Below are 21,272 nucleotides of genomic sequence, written 5' to 3'. Positions count from 1 at the left end.
TTTAATAATGTAAAAAGTAGGGTGTTTAAAACAAACAAAAAATATCAATACTGAAAGCGGATGAACCGTGAAGTCAGCTGACAGGGCTAACCTAGCAGAGGAAATACACTCTAGTTAAAAAGTGAACAACAGCTTGGGGTTTTCTTATGGAGTTTTTGCTGTCTTCTTTTGTGGGTGCCAACAGAGTTTCACTTCCCTTTGGGGAAAATCCACAAAACTCACCACAGCATCTGAGCTACCACCTGTCAATGCAGAAAGATCCGTTTGTTGCGTTAATTCAAGCCATACGGTAGGAATGTATTTGCAATGTGGCAGGATTTAATATATGTTTTACATAACCAATATTGTCATCTCAGTGACTGGAAAACAAAGGTATTTAACTCAGATGGAAAGTATGAATTTGAGCTATACTTATACCCTGATATGATTGCCAAAAGAAAGAAAAAAACTGAGGTGGAAACACAATAACAAAAAAAGTGCCAAAAACAGAATAAATTTAAAATATGTAAATAACTTAAAATGTAACAAATAAATTAATTTAAAATGAACAAGGCTCTCATCCTGGAAACACATTAAACGCCTCCCTAAGCACAACGGTGTCTTGACTTATAACCAAAACCTCAAACATTCATATCAAACCCCAATCTTTTCTGATCTTAAGTGCTGAAATAGCAGGCAGATTTATAGAAAAATATGGCAATTTTGGGATTTCCCTTTACAAAAACACCATTAAAATTAATGAGACAAATTCCCTGCAATTAAAATAAGCAGTCCCTTAACAGCTTAAGGAGCTCCATATCTTGTGCTTTTGGTTTGGTTATGTCCAACCTGACTCATCATTAACCCACTCTCTCCCATACTTTTTTGCTCTGTGCTCTAATGACAGTTCTAACTAGCTAGCTAATTTACATCAATCATTAGCTAGCTAGTTACATCTGATAGCTAATTTTAACAAACCAATAGCTATTAACTTGCAAGTCCACATTAATTATTAGCTACCGTTTTGTAGCAAAATACAAGCAAACTAGTGAGCAAATGTACATCAGTGGTAGTTGCTAGTTACATCTGATGGCTAATGTTAGCAAACTGCTAGCTACTAGCTAGATAATCAACATCAAATGCTAGTTATCTCGCATTTTGCCAACATTAGCTAACTGAAGATCTAACTATATATATATATATATATGCCCTAGTCTGAATCTGATTGGCTAATATTCATTGTATGTTGTTAGAATATCAGGGTAAGACAATCAGGGGGAGAATAGGGTGGGATATGTCTTTGCCATCCTGGGAAAAAATATTGCTTACAAGAATCAGGAAAGAAGAAATTTGACCAAGGTTCCACTGTGTACCAAGCATGCTCAACTGTTACTGGAGCACAGATCCAAAAGGGGCGGGACTAGGATGAAGCTGGCTTCATTCATGAGCCGTGCTGCGATTTCTCCATCAAAATCGCAGCTGCGAGCTCCTGAGCATCCATCACATGCGGGTTCCGGTTCATCACCATCCCCACCAAGTCTGGAGGGAAGATGCGGCATAAGTTAACAAACATCCTCTCCCTAAGGTCCTGATATTGACCCAAGGCAGGGGGCTCCTGGTGCTGGGGCACTGAGGGCAGGTGGCTTTTATGGGTAGTGATGGAGGGAAAGGACAGTGGCTGGAGTGTTGGAAGACTTGATGCTGAAAGGCCACAGGGTGATGAATGGGCTTGCCTGCCCCAAGGAGAGTGCCAAGCCTTCTCATGGACTTCTGGAGGGCTCTGGAAGGCAAAAAGATCATAGTAAGGCTTAGGGGATGGCTGGTAATGGGGATCCCAGTTTATCTGGTGCTGTGGTTGTTGGTTTAGTCCAGAGTGGTTTCTTCTGGAAAGAAGTGGTGACCCTTTGTACACTTGGGTGTCCTGGAGCCCCGCTTCCTGCCAAAGGGAGCCCATCACATTGTGGCCCAGAGGGGAGTTCTGAGAGTGGGAGTGAGCGGTGGCTGTTTGGGGTGGACGGACTGGACGAGTTTGAAATTCCCCTGGGAATCCGCTTAGGGATGGATGCTGAGGACGGGGTGGGATGTGGGCTGAAGGAGGCTTGAAGGGACGTGGAGATGCATGAGAGGAAGATGGAAGGTCTTCTAAGCCAAAACCATGTTGTCTCCGCAGCGTTTGAGGAACGGAATAGCCACGAGGAGCATGCTGTCCCAGACCAGGAGGGACACGGCTCACAGGGTGAGTGTACTGGCCAGAACAATGATGATGATTGTGAGTATGGTGGTGGTGATGGTGGCACTTGGGGCCATCATCTAACAACGGATCAGGGGAGAAAGAGTCTGAGCTAACACTGCCTTCACTGCTACAGTCTGACAGCAGTGATCCAGCTCGGAGATCAGCTGGGAAGAAGCATTCAGGACTCTGTGGCACTACCAGACTGAGACTAGAGTACGCCTTTACCAGAGAGTTGTAGCCCAGGTCTGGAGACTCACATCTGTGGTAAGTTTCAGCTAGGCTTGGTCCTGAGGCTCCAGCAGCCCTGGAGCTGCCTCCACCACTCCCCCCAGGATGCTCCAATCGGTCCAGGCTTCCAGATGAAGGGGGCCCCCCTGGAGCTGGATGCCCTAGAAAGCTGCTGCTACAGCTACTGCTGCTACTGCTGTTGCTTCCCCTACGTCCCTCCACTTTGGACTGAACCCGAAGTCTTTCCTCCTGAAAAGACTGAAGGAGGTCACTGAAGGAGTCCCGAAGGCTGGGGTTTAGCTGTTTCTTTGGAGTGCTCCGACTTTGCTCAGCCTCGGCCATTCCTTCTGGTTGACCAGAACTTTGGCTCTTCACCATCAAGGCATCTTCCAGCAGACCTCTGGAAGCTACTGATGAAATTTTGGCACTGGCACGGAGTTCATCAGCCACAGCACGCTGCGGCTGGCTTCCTCTTTCAGGGTGGTAAAACTTGCACTTGTGTCCATATGTGCACTTCTTCCCTAAATGAAGAAAAAAAGGAAAGCATTTGTTATTAATTTGCTGAAATGAAAATGTTTCATAACATCTTGGATAGTGGATAGTATTTGTATCTTTTTATCTTGTGTTAATTCCAGTGCTCTGGAGCAAAGTCATCCTTTCTAGCATAAGAAATGGCAGAACGATCAAGGAATTTAATTTAAAAATTGAAACATACAGGTGAAAATAGGAGCTAATAGGAGCTGAAAAATCCTTATTAAGACAAACAGTTACAGTCATAGACTTGAAGTGCTCCACTGACAGGAATAGAAGTGTATAAAAGTGCCTATTTTTACCATAAGGACATGGCTGCTTCCTGTGTTCAGGAATAACAGGCCTCTTCCTCAGGAAGTTCTCCAGACTGGGTCCGTGGCGCCCAAGTGGGTCATCTGGTGGCATGAACCTAAATACACAGTTAACAGATGAAAATGTTTATTTACCTGAAATTTAACAAAATAACATTGATAACTTGTAATTCTCTATTTTCATTGAGGATTGAGTAACTCTGACAAGACAAACAGAGACTGCATCAGGGATGTCCTGAAGTAAACAATCTAAAGATGCTTATGTTCTATTTTTGTATCACAGCAGATCCTGTACCTGCTAGTTTTTACAGTATATTCCCATTATAAGTTAATGTCATTTTAGGCATATGGCACAGCAATAGCAGATTCAGCTTAAACTCTCATCACTAATATTGCAAGTAACAAACCAAGCACCCAAAAACATTTTGGCAATAGATGATTTAGAGGCGTGAGTTGCTTACTTGTCATTGACAAAGGAGTACATCAGTAGACGCTCATCAATGAATTTCTTCCATTCTGGCTTCTCATTGGCTAGGTCACGGTAGTTGTCATTGGAAACAATGATGCCATCTGACTCATAGGCCAGTTTGACAATGAAGCGGTCATCATAGCACACCACACGGCGTCCCTGCACACGGCGAGACGGAGTGAAGACTAGGATCTTCTCTTTCTCTAGCCGCCGTAGGATCTCTTGGTCTAAAGAAGAAGACATAAAACAAAAAGAAAACAAAAGGACAAGAAAAAAGTTGATGAATGTTCCCTCTGGTATTGAAGATGATAAGAAATCTCTTCCTAGGCAGACGTTTAACCACATCCTTTTGATTGTTCATAGTGTTATTTCATTGTGACTTCAAAGCATCACTGAAGGCTATACTGTAGTAGCTGTTACCTGTGATGAGGGCATCAGGTCGTGACTGCTCCTTTCTCCAGGCAGGGACGAAAACAGTGATGTCACGGTGACCTCGCTCCAAGAACCAATCGACAGCCAGCTGGATGCCTTGACAGGAGAAGACTTCCTTATTTCCATGACTGCAAGAGTAGAAATACGTGTTAAATGGGGATAACAGTGATACGAATGGAAACAAAATGGCCAGTCCATTGCAAGAGAGCCCCCTGCAATAGAGCCTGATGTGTGACATTAACATCAGTGCAGATGATTCAACCGAAACTCCTCCAAGGAAGCAAAAAACATAAGATCCACTTAAAGTTGCTGAAGATGCTTGTGTCATGCTAACCAGAAACAGATGTGGCATAGATTTAGTAAATGAATCATTTGAAACCTCTGAAAATGGTGAACATGCCACTATGCTTGTACTCCAGATGGATGGTGAAACAGCTAGATGGAAGGAATTACTGTCATAGAGCACCAGAGAGACCTAACAATCTAGTGTGCATAGAGAGACAGAGGAGAAACTGAAACAGAAACAAGTGGTACATAGTCAGTGAAGTCCCCGTGACTGTATCAGTTACAGCTGTACACAGAACTACAGTGTGAGATCATTTCTTTCAACAATAAGAAGCTTTTTGGACTCACTCTTGGAGAAATTCAATTTTATTTATATTGGGCCAAATCATAACAGAAGTTATGTCAAGGCACTTCTCATATAGAGCAGATCTAGACTGTACTCTTTATAATATTATTTATAGAGACCCAATAGTTCTACCAAGGTGACAGTGGTGAGGTGATGTCATTTGTCTGTCCATGTAAAGGTCAACCCAATATCCAGAAAACAAATACCCACTGCTGGAGTTGGAGTTCAGTGACTACCTGCCAGACTCCATTCACATACTGCTTGATTTAACCATTATTAACATTTATGCCTTCTTCAAGACTACTGTTGGTTTCTTACAACTAATAAGCAGATTTTAGCAAATATTCTGCAGTACATTTACCTCTAATAAATGTGAAATGAGCAAACAGTTAGTAAAAAAAACTGTTATTCTGCACAAGAATGGAAATTTCAAACATACTGGAGAACATACTGGCTGTTGTTTTCAGAGAAGCCAGTATTTCAATTTAGCACGCTTCCTTAATCTCTGATGACATATCATGGTCACTTTATGACTTAGTGGAGTAAATATAATACATATTTCTCCAATAATCAACAATCCTTGTGGTGTGTTTACACTGTTCAACTGACAAATGCATATTTCCCTCTGACATTTGTGCGTTGGTTGTTTATTTATTTTTTTTGTTTTTGGGAACACCCTGCTTTTTAAACCACAAAATCAGCAAAAATTGATCCACTAAAAGGTTTATGGAAAAAACAGCCTGTCAAAATGATGCAGTACGCTATTTTTCAGTTGTATTTCATTAAACCAGTTTATGCTGAAACCCTTGAATGATTATACACACAGAGCTGATGTGATGCCAATAGTTGTGGCACGATCTGTCTTCAAATGAGGTTCAGATAATAGATCATTGTTTTATTTGACCAGTCCAAAAAAGTAAGCAATATTTTCTTAATGAAATGAGGAATGATTGCATTGAAGGCATAAGAGCAGAAAGCTTCCCATTTTTACCTCATGGCTACGTTGCTCCCATCCACCACAACCGGCCGGAGGTTTTCTTTGTCCTCCATCAGTTGTGACGGACACAGCAACCGACAGGAGTCAAGAGAGGAGTTGGAGGAAGACGAGGAGGAGCAGGCCAAAGAGGATGACAAAGAAGAGGAGGGGAGCTGGGAGACAGCTGAACCTCCTTGCTGCTCTGTCTCTGTCTTCGTTCCCAGTTTGACCAGCTCACCCAGGATGTCATTGATGAGTGCATCTGGGCCCAGTTTCCTCAGCACAAGCAGCACCAGCTCCTCTGAGTAGCCCAGCTTGAGAGCAAACTCCACCTTGGTGCGGTAGTCTGTGATGGGGTCAGTGGGAGATGATGTTTCTGGCTGCGGGGGGTCTCCGGTGGTTCGGTTTGGTGTCAGGTCCAGCCTGACTGTATGACAGATAGAGGAGGACTCTTGGTGGTGCAGGGGAGGTGGCTGATCTTGCTGAGGGTTTTGAGATTCAGACCCATTATGGAGCCGTTCATCATCACTGTCAGAGACGGCGCTCTCCTCAGAGAAGTTACTGCAGCTACTACTGCTGCTACAGCTTGAACGAGTACCAAAATTGGTGCTACTGCTACCTCTGCTGTTACTGGGGGCACCAGCTCTGACCTGTAAGACCCCAGTATTCCCAGCACCTGTCGCAGTGCTCAGGTCGGCCTGCCGCTCAGCGCCTTCCACATGGAGGTAGTCCAGATCCAGCCCCAGGCTGAGGATGTGGCCTGTCCCATCCTCCAGATGGTCCTTCATGCCCATGAAGCCGTCTCATACATCCAGCTCCAGGCCCTCCGTGACCTCCCGGGCACCTGACGGACCCCACCGTTACTGCTGATAGTTCACAGCTCACTCACTGGTCCTCGGAGTGAAGCTTGAAGGAGACACAAGAATCGACTGGTTAAATTCCTGAGGACTAAATAAAACTACAAATTGTTTTGAGTGTAAAATGTGCAGGAATAAGTTCAAAATCAATTAAATGACCAGTGTGTAGTATTTAGTGCCATCTAGTGACGAGCTTGCAGCTTGCAAACACCTCCTTTCACTCTCCCTTTCCAAATGTGTAGCAGAAATTATGGTGGCTGTGAAACTCATGCAAAACACAAAAGGCCCTCTCTGGAGCCAGTGTTTGGTTTGTCTGTTCTGGGCTACTGTATTAACATAGCAATGCAACATAGTGGCCAACATGGGGACCAACACTCTGTCAATACACATGGCTCATTCTAAGGTAACAAAATAACAACAATTCTTATATTTAGGTCATTATACACTTATGAAAATGTACTTATTGTATTCCATGACCAACAAGTCAGATGTGTGCAGAGGTTTGTATGGTTATACTGCAGCAGCCTGGTGTCATTTTCTGGTGGTTTAATGAGGGTAAAGACAGTGAGTAATCGTGCATGACAGCACCACAGCTCCTCCCAAAGATATCATTGGTGCCATTCTGACTCAAAAACAAACTGTTGCTGCAACGGAACGGCACCCTGCTTCCACTTAAGAACATTTTCATGTTTTTACAGCCGTGACCCAGCATAATCTGATCACACCCCCAGTCATTTTGTTCTGGAACTCTTCTGCCATAATCTGCTCATAAACCCCTGTACATCTTAGAAACTGGACCCTTAAGGTTTTCACATAGATTAAAAACAAGGGTGGAAGTAACTAATTACAAATACTCAAATAACTGTAAATCAGTAGTTTTTTTGGGTACTTGTACCTTTATGAGTCGATTTTTAAGTCTGTACTTTGACTCATACTTAAGTATCATTTTCAAGCTGTAATATACTTAGTTATAATCATAAAATCGTAGTTGAGTACTGAGTGAAATTTGAATTAAAATCCAAACCTTTCATCTGCATTTTAGTAACCAATCAGGTTCTCTGATCACAAACAAGAAACATGAAAACAATGACATACAAATAAAAAACTAAACAATTTTATTATTATTTTAACAGGAGTAACGCTTGGAACACAGCCGACAAGTGCAAGTCAAAAACCTGTAAATTGGCTTACCTGCGGTTCCACTTTGTCTGATTTGCATGTTAGCAGTACTGAGATTTTTTTTCTCATCAAAAAAATATCAAATAGACTGGAGGCAAAATACCAGACAACTGAGCCGAGAACAAAGACCTCTTCATATACATAATTACTGTACATCACAACCAAGATTCACATTTTCCAACATGCACATACATCACATCAATCAGAATTAACACAGCTGCCAAGAATATTACCTGCAATACAGGGCTGAGTGACAAGCAAAATCAGCCAAAATCTCAGAAATGTGGCTACTTTATTATTTTTAAGTTATTGATTTCTTCACAGAAACTCAATAACTGAAATTCTAATATAAACTCTAATCAACTTTTTTACACAATATATTGTTTTGTAATCTTTAAATACATGTTAATAAGAGTTGTGTGAAAACAACACAATGACATCACTATATGCAAAGCTTTCATTACTGACATGCTTCGCAGCAATAAAAGTGTCATCTTTGTCTGACTGTCTAGGTATCTAATCTATGCCCGCATTACCGTCTCAGTGTACATTCCATGATGGCCCTGGTGCTTGTTTCTGAATGTTTAACACGTTCAGAGCATCGCTGTGGTTTGGCTGAAGGCTAAAACACAACATTCTGCTGTATTCAAATATATACCTGCAAAATACAACTAAATTAAATCATGAGCAGAAACACATGCACATAGATGCAATTTACTACAACCATATCACAAACTAGGTCCAAATCTGCCGACTGAAGATTCTACAAAGTTTTGTGATGTTTTTCACATATATACCGGATGTATACTGTAGGATAACATAAGTGCATATGTGAAAAGTATACATGCTCGACATCAGCCTCTTCCTGAGTTATTTATACATTACTTGGTTTGACATAACTCTTAAAAAGCTGATTACAAGTAGCTGAGTAGAAATGTTAGAGTAACTATTGCCCCAATTTATTTATTCTTTTTTGAGTAGTAGAAAACATATTTATTACTAACCATTTTCCAAACAGTTGGGTACATAAGCAGTTACCAGAAGTTTCCACTTCAAAACCCACCTTACTGTGCCACCGATAATGGGACAAGCAAAAAAAAGTTCATCTTGAGATGTCTGAGTGCTCAAGAGTGACAGTACTAAGATGTCAGAGAAAAAAAAAAGTATATGCTTAAAATAAAAAAGCAAATTTCTGAAAGCGAGGCCAACAACTTTTGTTCTTAAATGTGGTTGAAGGGAAGGTCATAGCAGAATTTTAGGATGTGGTTTAATTTAGTATTTTAAAGTAGCCATTTAAAAGGTGCAGCTCTAATCTAGACATAATTTTAAACAATGCCTTCTTCTTATATCTATACAGATTTTTCACAGAATATCATACATTTACAAAGCCTCAGCAATACTGTAGCTGTTGTTCTAGCACCACCTATAATAAACAAAGAGTCTTGGAACCGGACGAATCTGCAAGCACATGTTCTATTTACTCTTGCTCTTGCTATGTCAGGGTTCATCCAGATTTAAAAAGTTACACGTCACAAGTTTCAAGTGCAATGTACCAGGCTCACAAAGCTCATATAAAACTGTCAAACTAGACAGAGCTAGTCAAAAATAACTCGAGATTCTGTTACTGCATTGCCTATTTCTCAAATGCTTTCAGAAACGCATTGTAATTTCCTGTTATCCATATGACTTCGTCTAGCTGGTATGTTCCTTTAAAGTTCTCTTAAGGGACCGTCTATGCAGTTTGTATTTAATTTCAACCTACAGTATTTTAAGTGCCATACAAATTCACATTCAAAAAATAAAATTCACGTTGGTGTTAAATTCCATGAAACATGAGCAAGTTATCCCCTAACAAGTACGTCCTCCACAGAGGAATCTCAGTTTCCTCTATGGAAGCAATTTGAAACAAAACCCCAACGGTTCCTGCAGCCTCTGTTTCATCTGTGTGTCCACAGATTGGCTGAAACAAAGACGGATCTGTTGTGACGCCACATTGCTTAGTGACCCCTTTAAAAAAGAAACACATGTTCTTTTGCTCCCACATGTTTACTGTATCAAGGACACATATATATTAAAACACACATACCTACATAATGACTACATATACTGGATTACTCCTATTTTTTTAAATCTTTATCCTTGGATCTAGTTCAGTCTTGTTTGTTTGACGAGTGAGTGAAGCCTCAGTACAACATCAGGACTTTTGTTCATTGTGTTGCAGATTATCAGAATGGGAACAATGGGAAGGTCATTCTTCCAGTTGCCTCTACTTGTCTATAACTATGCTCAACTCAAAAGCACACTCTTCAAAGAGGGCTGTGCGCAGAGGAATACAGAATCAAAGACCAGTGATGTGACAACTGGCTTGAAAACAACACCTGTGATTACTGGTATGATGTGGACAGAGGGTGTGGGCCTGCTTGCGTTGCTTTGACAGTTTACACCACAAATGAATATTAGTGTCAGTGTGTTTGTGTGTACACTTGTGTTAATCTGTGGAAATACCCATGAGGGGTACTTCCAAAGCATCAAACGGCTTTGAGAAAATTATATTTGAATGCCTCAGATATTTACTGCTTTGCTGTGTCTTCTGTAAACATTCAAGGCCCCTCAATGAAAGCAATGTAAGGTCTCTGACATACAAAAACTTAACTATCATGTTGCTCTGGACAAAGTCAAAGGATCTCAGAGTCGGATTCAGTTCCAATGCTGTTTGGACGTTATACCATACTGGTGTTTGTTGAAACTCTAATCTGACACAGCAGTCAGCACTGACCGGCCATATTCTCATGTTTTTCTCATATTGCAATATGAACATGTGTTATTAACATACTGCAAAAGACTGTCTGAAATTCAATGGATGAGGAGAATCATTTTATTCACAGGCACCATGTGTTCACACTCAGCATGCGAACATTTGACCTATCAGATGGAGTTATGAGTTATCCTCATATTAATCAGTGTCAATTTGGTGGCAAGTGTGAGGTTAGCTAGCGCAGCACAGCTGAGGAAAGACAGAAGAGCGAGGGAAATGATAAAAAACCTTGTAGTAAAGAAGAACAGCACTTCTGCTATTTGAAATTATTTTAAGTTTCAGTTCGTCATTGCAATATCGAACAATGCTCATCCTCATATGGTGCAGATTTAATGGCTGTGCAAAGCCTAAAACAAAAGTCAAACAATAAGACAGAACACAAACTGTGCAACGTAGTAATGAAACAGCAGGAAATAAAGTAAGACTTTGCTTAACAATAGCAGATGTGGCCACCAGCGTTAATTATTTTATGCTTTTGCTGTAAAGATGTCATCAGTAGTTGATCAGACTCTGAGTCTGGGAATGGGACCAAAGGCAGGATAAAGCAAACAGTTAACAGCTATCTTACACTATAAAAACCATACAGGAACTTAGTGGAATCAACTAATCTTTCCTCATTAAGTTAACACAAATACATGAGTTTTATTTATTCAACTTAATCGTATTAGTATTTATTTTCATAACACTTCAGGCCAAGTCTTTTGACTTGAAATAATGAACTGAAGAAATTAAACTACGTTTCTAATTAATTATAAGTTCAGTATATTAGCAGGCTTCCCAGCATGCACTGTTTGAGACTCTCCTGAGATCTGTCTTTTTTTATTGTTAGAAAAAAACATTTATGATGGAAACTTGCTATGTCTTTCTTTCACATAAGTCACAGTTGCTTGTTTTCACAATAATGTAAAATAAAATACTGCATTGATGAGGGTTAGCATTGAACAATTGTTGGTTCAACTAAATATCTTCCACATTTTCTCAAGTATAACTGAATTCATTTCAGGTTAGAAAGGTTTATTTGTTTTGAATTATTACAAAAATACCTCAACTTTTTGTCCTTTCAAATTCAGTCAGCTTAAAATTTTATGGCAGCCCTGACATTACCTTTTTAAACATATAGTTTATTTTTACCATCTTGCCACATTACATAAGCTACTGAACAAGGTGGCTGCAGCAGCTAAACTCCTGAGTGTATTAAACTGAGCAAGGGAATTTTGTGTTGCTCGGGATTTCATCTTTTGATTTCCTTTCTTCAAAAGCTACAAGTCTCATCTTTAATTAAGAATATCATAGTAGCTTAACATGAAATGGCTTTAACAACCGCTAAAGTTCAGCACATCTTTCTTTTGAGTGTTTAAAAATTATTCTCCGTGGATCAAATTTATCAACCACTCTCTGTCGATTGATTCAAAAGAGTTAATTTTGGACCTTGTATGCATGCGTATATGTGGTTATGTTTTAGGAACAGTTGTAATGAGGAGTCTCTTGGATCTCAGTCTAAAGCACCGGAAAGCAGGGGCCCCTTAATGTCCCGACCCCGACGTCTAAGCTGCTGCGCCACTGTTTGTCACCCTGAATGCCACAAGAGAGATGGAATAATTTAGTCCGCCAACAACAAAAGAGGCACAAAAGGAAAGAGTGAGAGTGTGTTTTTGTGTGTATGTGTGTGTGTCAGGGGGCGGGGGAAAGAAGTGTGTCTGGCTTGCCGTCCCTCAACAATGCAGCTGCCACCCAATCTGTCCTCCTGTGACGGGAGTATTGTTCTCTCAGCCTGAGCAGCATGCACAGACGGAGGCTGGGGCTTTTTAAACCCGTTCACCTCCACCAACACACACACACACACACACACACACACACACACACACACACACACACATGCACAGGATGCCTGGTAATGCAACAGTCACACCGGCCTCAGTCACAGGTCACCAGACGGAGTCAGCAGAAATATGACAGTGACACAGCAAGTGTAAATCAGCCTGTGACAAGTAGAAAAGAACTCTGTGTTTTCTTTTTATTTGGATTTTGTTTGTTTGTTTGCTTGAAAAATCAAAAAAAAAAAAAAAAAAGTACAAAAAAAAAAGATGTCTATGTGTTTTCACTGCAGTCTGAACACTGGATTTCCTGTCCTGCTGTGACTGCTGGGAGGATGATTATATGTGAAAATGAAAACATATATTAATTTTTGAGCAGATTCACGCTCTCTGTGTCATGGTAAAAGAAGCCCACATAACTTGAATATAGCCAGTAAAAGGGGTCTTCTCACATCTAAAGCAAACATTTAATGAAAGACCAACTCTGATACCTAATATCATATCTAATACTACAAAAGTACTATGACATTATAATGGTCTATGTTATTTCAAGCAAAACATTTTTCTTTTCTAAGAAGTTATTACACTAAAACAGCATACGTCTTATAAAACAATCATTTTATTTTAAATATTTTTGCCTTGACACTATACTGATATTAATGCTGATACTCATTTCTAATAAATAAAAATAAACTATGGTCTATTTAAAATTAACTCTACAAAAGTAATGGGTCAGAAAAAGATGATCAATTGGACTAAGGAATAAAACATTCAGATTACTGTCTATTGAGGCTGAGACAATATGGTAAAAAGAAAAGTCATGTCGCAATTAAAATGGCGATATGCGATATGATAAGTGATGCAGCCTAACAGTACCTCATTATAACCCTATTTTCTCAAACATTTTTCCTTTTTCCAAAAATTGTGATCTGGTTCTGGCTCTGCGATTTGGATCTTGCAATCGGCCATATTGTAATTTGGATAATGTTGCAATTAATTGTGCAGCCTTACTGTATATGCAGGAATATACATCTAGTAAAGTAAATTTTATTTATATAGTACCAAATCACAACAGAAGCTATCTCAGGGCACTGTTCATATAGAGCAGCTCTAGACAGTACACTTGATAATATGATTTACAGAGACTCAACATTTCCCACAAAGTGCAGGCACTAAGGCGACAGTGACGGGGAAAACCTTCCTTCTGCACAGGAAGAACTGATGTACTTTAAGGTATTTTTATGAATATGAGTCTGAAGAAATTCTGCTCTGACGAGACGTCAAAAATATTGTGTGGAATGAATGTACAAAAAGAGTAGTACAAAATGACCACAGCAATATTGAATCGCATGGTCATGGTATTTCTGTATCAATGAAGTGATGCAGAACCTTTTCTGTACCTGCTATTAATGAATTTTCAGTAATAATAACTTTTGTGTTGGACAAGAAATGTGTCTTAAATGTTTTAAAGAAAAAAAATAAACACTTGCACCCCAATTATAGAAGGATAATAAATATTATTTCAGTTCCATTGCTTAGAGAATTCAGATATTTTTTCTCAGTTGGGAACTGTCTTAGTAGAAAAATCCTTTTTTGTCACTTATGGAAAGAATAACTCATCTACCACATAATTTCTTTTGGTGTGTCTGTGTTTTGTGGGAGGAGGGGGGCTGAGTCTTTCCATAGTGAGCAGATGCTGCGGCCTCCACCTCAGTGACCCAGCCTGCCTGCACTGCCTCAGCACTGTTTATCTTTGTATGTGTCATGATCCAGGGTTAGCCCCCTTGGGGGTGTATGGAGGGATGAACTCCCCCGAGGCCGGACCCTGACCAGTCCCTCAGGGCCGCTGCCATTTGCTGGCTGAGCCCAGGAGTGAGCCAGTCTGCCACGCAAGTGACCGGCTGGGAGGGGGACAAAGGGGGGGAGTGTAGAGGGTTGGGGGTGGGGTATATATGGACAGATGCCTGCTGAAGCCACAGGGGACCTCCCTGAAAGCATCCTCCTCCACCCTCCCCTGTTTCTCTCCTGCAACTGGTGGTGTGCAGCAGATTCAGCCTCAGTCATACATATCACCACTGTCTGTCATGTGACCTTTTTGGTAGGGGGCCGTGGGCAGCACTCACTTTCACCTCTGACTTGTGCAGCAGACTCTCAGTTGGTCATGTCTGGTTTTGCCGCCGTGTTGGTCACTAAACCCAGAAGCAGGTATGTCACAGGCCATCATACGTGGGGATACTGGTGACCATGGAATCCTTGATCAATCCTTGGTGCCACTCTCATCATTACAGACAGTATTCTTTAATTGCATTTGGATCAATTAAGCTGTAATGAAATTAAACATTTTGTCATGTTGTAGGGGAACCCCAAGGAATCTCCCAAGGAGCACCGGGTGAAAACCGCATTGAAAACCACACAAAGCGTTATCTGTCTCAATTCCACTCTGTCTACACTAACACGTTGAGACGTTTCATTCTGAAATCTAAGTGTTAGATACAAAATACAACTTTGGACCACTTTTTCTTTTCATCTAGGTAATAGAGATGTAACAATACCAAAAACTCCATGTTATGATGATACCACAATAAAAAGATCCATGACACAATATAATCACGATATTATTAAACAAAGAAAAATAACGACCTGTAAAATGCCCTTTATAAGTGGATGTATACTGCCACTTTTGTTCAAATAAAATCCTTTTTTCTTTTGCCTTTTTTAATGAAATAAAATAAAAGTAGGCAGCCATAAGCATGTGCAGAAAATGTCATGAATTGTCTTTGGCAAAGAATGCTTGAATTATGTGTGTAATATTGCAAAATAAAAACAACACAGAAGTCCACAAGAGCCATTTTATAAAATAAAAATAATAAAATAAGTGATTAACCATGTTTTCTGAAGGTAAATATCATTACAGTCTGGTAGGATATTGAGACACTTTTTGTTGCAATGTTCATTATATTGTTGCATCCCTCATATCTACATTAAAACCCTTTAAAGTGAACAATACATTCCTAAAAATCACACTTGGCAAATTTAATGGTAATCTCTCCCACAATTGTTGAAATCTAAGACGTTTCATTTTCTGTATGTTAGACTGATCTAGCTGCTAGCGTGGTTTAAAATGTTATGAAAAGTAAGTGTATATTTACAACTTTCTTGCGACTCCTTCTCTAGGTGCAGTATTTCACCGCATTCGAACATTTTGGTCACATATGCACGCGATGATTATTGTTGCTTTTAAACCGATCACTGTGAGTTGAGTAAATATATATTTTGGGAGAGTATAGTCAATGAGAGTTCATGATAAAAGATTATGTATAAATAATGACAATATAAACACTGTAATGCATGTGTGACAGAGCATGTAAACAGCGATTTCAATATTCTTTAACGAACAAAATGTAGGCTGCCCCAGGGCAGAAACACAAGAAAAGAAAACAAAAACACTTACCACACAGCTCCAAGAGAAACAGCAAGGAAGCAAAACGGAGAAACAGCAACAACTCCTATGATTTTTCTCCTGAAACGCTACCTTTGGTCATTCCAGTAGCAAAGCACAAAGTCACAAAACTCAAGGGGAATTTCCCAGTAGCCCAGCTGTATAACAAAATTCCTTTTTAAAGCAAAAAAAGTAAATAATCTCAGTATCCACTCGAGACCTGGAGAAAGTAAAGCTGTCAATCCAAATGAGGCTGAGTAAAATTGGTTTCCTGGTTGAGTTTAGCAGCAATCCTAAGAGATCAGCCTTCAAGTTCTCCTTTTGGGCTGAGAAGCAGAGTGCAGTGTCCTGAGGCTGCAGGTTTAACAGTGACTGACAACAGATGGAGTGTAAGGCATCTACCATGCATCCTCCTTCACACTGAGTCTGCCTACTGACCAATGAGAACACAGAATCCTGGCCACAAACACACACATCTCACTTTCCTGTCTTCACCAAAGCTTGTTCTGTACACACTCCAATCACCCACCTCTCCACCAATAGAAAGGGACACTAAGATAAGCTAGGGTATCTCCTCCCACTCCCCCCCCCAAAAAACCTCTCTCTCTCTCTCTCTCTCTCTCTCTCTCTCTCTCTCTCTCTCACACACACACACACACACACACACACACACACACACACACACCACAACCAACCCATCCGGCTCGAGCCATGAATGGACTAGAATGCATGAGTTGACAATGGTGGGGAGGGGGACACAAAGGAGGACCCTCAGCGGGCAGCTGCACACATACACACACACACACCATGCTCAGAGATATTACACGCACACACACACACACACACACACACACACACGCAGACACACACACACATACACAAGGAGAAAGAGCGAGTGAAAAAAAACACAGGACCCAGAATTGAGCCCTGTGGAACACCTGGCCCACTGGGGACGGCTGCCGCCTTCAACCTCTTTGTTTCATGGGTGGGGGATTGGCCTGACTCAGACAATGAGACGAATTATGTTAAAAGTAGTGTGTGCTCCCAAAATGGGTGTTAGGAGTGTGCCTGTGTGTGTGTATGAGTGTGTGTGTATGTGTATGAGTGTGTGTCTGACGGAAAGTTAGCAGGTGGGGAAGGAAGCTGTAAAGGGAAAAAAGCTTTCAAACTAACAAGAGGCAGAAAAGGCAAAGAGTAGGAAAAGATGGAAAAAAGGGGGGAAAAATGCGAGAGTTTGGGCTTTATTTGGGCTTTATTGGACACGGCCCTGACAAAATGGCGGTGTCTTTTCAAAGGCTCCAGATTATAAGGAGGGGTATTACTTTTAGGCTCAGAGGAGGTCAGACACAAAAACTGGCTGCCTGTCACTCTGGACTTAAACAGTGCCAGTTACCAGGCCATTTTACCTTCAGAGAGGAGGAAGTTAATTATTTTTCCCAATGCTGCCAGTGGAACAAAACCTGATTCACCATTCAATTATAAATACATGGCAAAACAACCTGTCAAGAAGAAACTGAATCCTTGTCCAATTATGCATATAATATAAGGCTGACCCTGAAAAAGAAGTAAAACAGTGAGAGAGAAATAGAGCTCCTCTATAGCGTTTCATTAGTCCCAGATCCTGTGCACATAAAAATGAGGCACAGAACTGTGTCAAAAGGAGCATTTTTGCTCTGGGTGGGCACAAATGGGGTCCCACAAATACTGGGCTGTGACAAACCCTCTCCTCAATGTGCCCTTGTCTCTTATGAGACTCATAATTACAATAATAGCAAGGTAGCCTATAAGTATATGACAGCAGGTTTGAGTTAGTAGAATGTATCCTCTGAGCACCATGAATATATGTACTAAACTGACCCTTCACTAACCCCCTCCTCTAAACGTTGCCCAGCCTTATGACTAAAATTCATATAGGCTTTGCCTGCTATGGCTAGGGGTTAAGGGCAGAATATGGTCCATGAGGCACTGGGGCTACACACACAACACACCTACTTGTGTTACAAAGCAATCAGGCCTCACACTACATCATTTGTGCACAGACACGGTAGAGTACCTGATATTCTCCATGAGGGAATGAAACTGAAACAACACAAAATGTGCTGCTGTAGGAGGCTGATTACACACCAGTCAACAACAACATCCAGTCCATTATAGAGAGGAGTAGAGAAAACGGATCTCCATTCACCAAGTGACCACAGACAGAACACAGTTTAAGTACCCCAAATAATCTCTGACAAAACACTCAACACAGAGTGTGTCTTAGAAAAAAAGACATGAAACAGATAGAAATGACTGAAAGAGAACAGGAAGTCAATAGATGAGTAGAAAAACTATAGTTAGGATTAGAATAATATCTGTTTCAAATCAAACATCGTAACATATTAGTGGAAAGTGGTTTTTGCAACTGTATGTATAATATTTTTGGCTCAAATGGAGCTTAACTGTGCCATATGACATGTTACTTCAATTCATCTTTTCCATGAATTCAGATTATAGACACTGACTATCTGTGCAACAATTTGGGCACAGTGTCGCACAGTGACCAGCTGTGACAGCTAAGCCAGTTTTGAGCCTCGGTTAGCTTTCTCCATTCCTGTTTCTTGTATTTCATTGCTCATCTGTTGTTGAAAAGAAAACTAATTTTGATGATGGTAAAAAGATGTTGCTGGGGGACGCCTATAAGCCACATATATCCACATCTTAAATTAGCCAGTGTTAACAAAATGCTAGCTAACTAGCTAATCTACATCAATATTAGTTAGCATTTTGCTAACATTAGCTAGCAAAATAAACCAAGTTGGTTGTGGTTACATTAGGCTTTTCTAATCTGTTTAACAGCAACAAATACAGTCAAAATGAAAGTGTGTGTGTGTGCGTGCATGTGTGCGTGCGTGTGTGTGTGCGTGCATGCACATGTGCACATACATAACCAATAAACAAATGTGTCATATACAACTTTTATTTGTATCTTTATCATTCAATATGGGAGGAAGTCATTTTATCATTCCATTTACACAAAGTAATTCTGTCAGCTTTGGCTTGTTGCCAACCCAAATAAAAAGAGAGGATTGTAGAGGAGAGAAGTGTGATGCAGGCCTTCACACGCTCAGTAAATGTTGAACCCTGAGCAAACCATGAATTAACACATCAAATCAACTAATCCTCATTTACCTCATGACAAGCAGTCCAGCCCACCTCTAATGGAAAGCCCAGGCGAGAACATGCAAATCTGCTCGTAGTGTAGTTTCCATTTTAGTCTAAAGCCACAACATTAATCTGATCAGGGATGAGTGCTAATGTAGCATTATTACAGTAAATGTTACTAGCATGCAAATTCACCCGTCTGGAACAAAATATCTGTATGGCCTGGCAAAAGCTGTTTTGAGTCACTTTACCAACCATGCCTGCAACATGATTGATAGTTATAACTGCAACTACAGTCAGTGGACGCATTCAGCTGGATGCAAACCGTGCAAATGATGCAAATGATGAGTGATGCCTGAAAGATTACAATGCTGCCAAATATTATTATCAGGGTGGCAACATCTCATAGACTTTGTAAAACCTGCATGGGACACTATGACTCTCCCGTGATTTAAAAGTCCTGTGGCCTGGTAGTTCAATTGGTGGAGTGTACACCTTATATCAGGCCAGTCTTTCCCTGACAGCAAAGGCTAGTGTGGCATCTATGTATAGATCTGTACTCTTACCTAACCAATCAGATGGTTCGTTGATCTGTTTGACTGAAGCCCGTAATAGATGGTGATAGCCAGATGGTTAAGTATTTTGAAAGTGCCTGCACCTTTCCAAAGCCTTTCCCAAGGAGCATCAGGTAATTGAAATTTCAGTGAATGATAAAAAGAATGGTTGTCACCAAGTACAACTCAATTCCCTTCATCCGTTGACAAGAATCATACTGTCTGCAAGCATAACATCAGTAATGTGTTAATTTGCTCTTATTAATATTGCCTAATTACCTGTTAATGTCTTGGCCCCCTGTTTTTAAATCCTGTCTTAAAACAATTTTTTCTTTCTTTGATTTTTAACTCACCATAAGAGTTGCTGTGTTGTTATGGCCTTGCTTTTATGGATTTATGGTTTTATTGTTTTTTTACTGTGTTGTTTTTATGGTTTGTGCTATATTTAATTGTACCGCACTTATGTCAACTGTTGTTTTCAAATGTGCTCTATAAATAAATGTGGATTTGATTAGATTGGAAGGATTTACTAGGTTAAAAATACTACAGCTTTTGTCATGCCAACATCATTATATTTCTCATACAAGTGCGCCCACAAGCATTTACAATTTACAAGAAAAGAAAAAATTATTAAATAAAGATCCTAAAAACAAAACTAATAAGCACTTAGGAATATACACTACTTCAGTCAGCATACTGCACTGTTTAGGAAGCTTCGTAGTAAAAGTACTTTTGTAATCTTTTATAAATCTAATATGTGGTTTGGATCGTTCCTGTGTGTGGTGGACACTAACTGCAAAATGAAAGGGGGAAAAGGGACAGTTGGGATATTAAACAAATCAAACGGTTGCTGTAATGCAATTCCAATTAGTTCACTTTACAGTCATTTTATTATCAGACTGATTTCCCTCTCTTCTCTCTATCACCCACCCCCACCCTGCTCCTCTCTGACTCGCAGTGACTCCTTAATTGGGGCTCAGCTGACAGGTTTTCCCCTCGGGGAGCAGCAGCCATGTGGACCATCTGCTTCTAGTCGCAGGGTGAACAGGTGTTCTGCTCCCTGCTGCCTGCCTGCACCTTACCAAGCCTCTTGAACGCAGCACAGCACAGCACTGCGCAGTGGAGCTGCTGTTTACACAAGCTAAATCTGAGGAGTTTAGTTTGACCTGTGTGGCACGTTTACCTCAAACAAAAGAGGAAACATATGGAAGCGCCACCAAATCTGACCAAATTATCACAGCTGTGAATGCAAAGCCTGTTATTACAGTTCTGAGTCTGTTAAAGCCTTCTTGTTTGCCCAATACATGTGCTCTTAAACTATTGTTAGCATGGATCCATGCACTTTATGAAGCCTTTCGTCAGTGTGCAACATGTATTCCACATTTTGTCTCATTTTGCTTGATATCTTTATTAAATTACTTAGTTCTGTGGGGAAATTCTTCTTTCCCTTTCCATTTCCCTTTGTGTTGCTGTGTTGATACAATGTTGGGCATGATCCCACTTGTAACTTTGATTTTATTTTATGTGGGAAAGTCCAGATATAATTTCTTGGACTGAAACCACACAATAAAACTACATGTTGGAGCCTACATCTGCAATCGTAAGACATAATTATGAGTTTCACGAGAAAGGAGAAGGAGAGCAGGAGAGGTTCAATACCCTTCTCCATAACTGTAGGGA

General features: G+C 40.4%; 1 protein-coding gene across 1 annotated transcript; it reads right to left on the bottom strand.

The window, feature by feature from the left end:
• Nucleotides 1-1,406: 1,406 nt before the first annotated feature.
• Nucleotides 1,407-16,318, bottom strand: LOC146322807 (putative ribonuclease ZC3H12C). The gene is made up of 6 exons (XM_084724058.1): nucleotides 15,907-16,318; nucleotides 5,806-6,696; nucleotides 4,172-4,311; nucleotides 3,744-3,978; nucleotides 3,274-3,380; nucleotides 1,407-2,961 (listed from the first exon to the last, which is right to left on the bottom strand). Exons 2-6 carry the CDS (start codon nucleotides 6,582-6,584, stop codon nucleotides 1,421-1,423), a joined length of 2,802 nt encoding a protein of 933 aa, XP_084580184.1. The 5' UTR covers nucleotides 6,585-6,696; nucleotides 15,907-16,318; the 3' UTR covers nucleotides 1,407-1,420.
• Nucleotides 16,319-21,272: the final 4,954 nt, after the last annotated feature.

The sequence above is a fragment of the Lutjanus erythropterus genome, chromosome 8 (genome assembly GCF_056507025.1).
Source record: "Lutjanus erythropterus isolate fLutEry1 chromosome 8, fLutEry1.hap2, whole genome shotgun sequence".
NCBI classification, from domain to species: Eukaryota; Metazoa; Chordata; class Actinopteri; order Lutjaniformes; family Lutjanidae; genus Lutjanus; species Lutjanus erythropterus.
This window is presented reverse-complemented; position numbering and strand designations above follow the sequence as displayed.

Excerpts from the sequence above, each read along its gene's own strand:
- LOC146322807 (XM_084724058.1), bottom strand. The coding sequence starts at position 6,584 with ATGGGCATGAAGGACCATCTGGAGGATGGGACAGGCCACATCCTCAGC. Across the intron at positions 3,979-4,171 it reads ACCTGATGCCCTCATCACAG|ACCAAGAGATCCTACGGCGG; the intron begins GTAACAGCTACT and ends CTTCTTCTTTAG. Across the intron at positions 2,962-3,273 it reads GAAGCAGCCATGTCCTTATG|GGAAGAAGTGCACATATGGA; the intron begins GTAAAAATAGGC and ends TTCTTCATTTAG.